We start from the raw sequence: 886 nt of genomic DNA, 5'->3' as shown, positions 1-886 counted from the left end.
CCCCGATGGATGGGGGCGAACAGCGCGATGTCATCAGCGTAAGCCAGCGCTGTGATCGGCTGTCCTAACACGTTAACCGCAGTCGTTTCCGCCTCACACGGTAAAGATGGTAAGACTGACCGCAAGAGTGGCTCAACAAACAAACAAAACAAGATACCACTGCAAGGGTCACCTTGGCGTACTCCGACTGACCAGCGCGCGGTAACGTGGGTTCCATTGGCGCCTTTGACTACAATGGTCGCGTCTTTATACAAATTCTGGATAAAACTGGTAAAAGTCGGGTCCAGCCCATAGCGCTCCAACAACGAAAACAACAATTGGTGCGACACTGTGCCAAAGGCGTTGGAGATGTCTAACCAGCTGATGGCAAGCTGTGCATTAGTGCGTCTTGCCTCTTGAATTGCAACCTCCATGACGAAATTGTGCTCGGAGGTACCATCAGCTGGCTGGAAGCCTTTCTGGGCTTCCAAGGAAATCAACCCGTTTGCCCTCGCCCAGTTCGTCACTCTGCTGGCGACTACCGCACTGAGCACCCGCTGTAACACGGGCTCCAGGGCGATAGGCCGCCAGTTGGCGAGGCGCTCCTTATCCCCGTCCTTATAAAGGAGCTTGCACACGGATTGCTTCCATTGCAGGGGCACCCATTTTCTTAGTAGACAGGCACGGTAGAACCTGGTGAGAATCATCGCACCTGGATCTGCCATCCGCACCATACGAATGGTGATCCTGTCCGCACCAGGCGCAGAGTTGGGTGCTTTCTGTATCTTTTCCCAGACCTCCGACTCACTCAACTCCGCAACAAGCATCGAGTGGTCAGTGGCGGGCGGAGGTAAGATGTCAATAACCTCGGGTGCAAGCGAGGTAACCGCCGGTCTGAGATTAAAAT

General features: G+C 54.3%; 1 protein-coding gene across 1 annotated transcript; it reads right to left on the bottom strand.

The window, feature by feature from the left end:
• Positions 1-21: 21 nt before the first annotated feature.
• Positions 22-873, bottom strand: Tsp_14806 (retrovirus-related protein; the record flags this gene model as incomplete). The annotated part of the gene is made up of 1 exon (XM_003369769.1): positions 22-873. A coding segment is annotated over one exon (852 nt), but the record flags the coding sequence as incomplete, so codon positions are not given.
• Positions 874-886: the final 13 nt, after the last annotated feature.

Source organism: Trichinella spiralis (assembly GCF_000181795.1).
Source record: "Trichinella spiralis strain ISS 195 chromosome Unknown Scfld1531, whole genome shotgun sequence".
NCBI lineage: Eukaryota > Metazoa > Nematoda > Enoplea > Trichinellida > Trichinellidae > Trichinella > Trichinella spiralis.
This window is presented reverse-complemented; position numbering and strand designations above follow the sequence as displayed.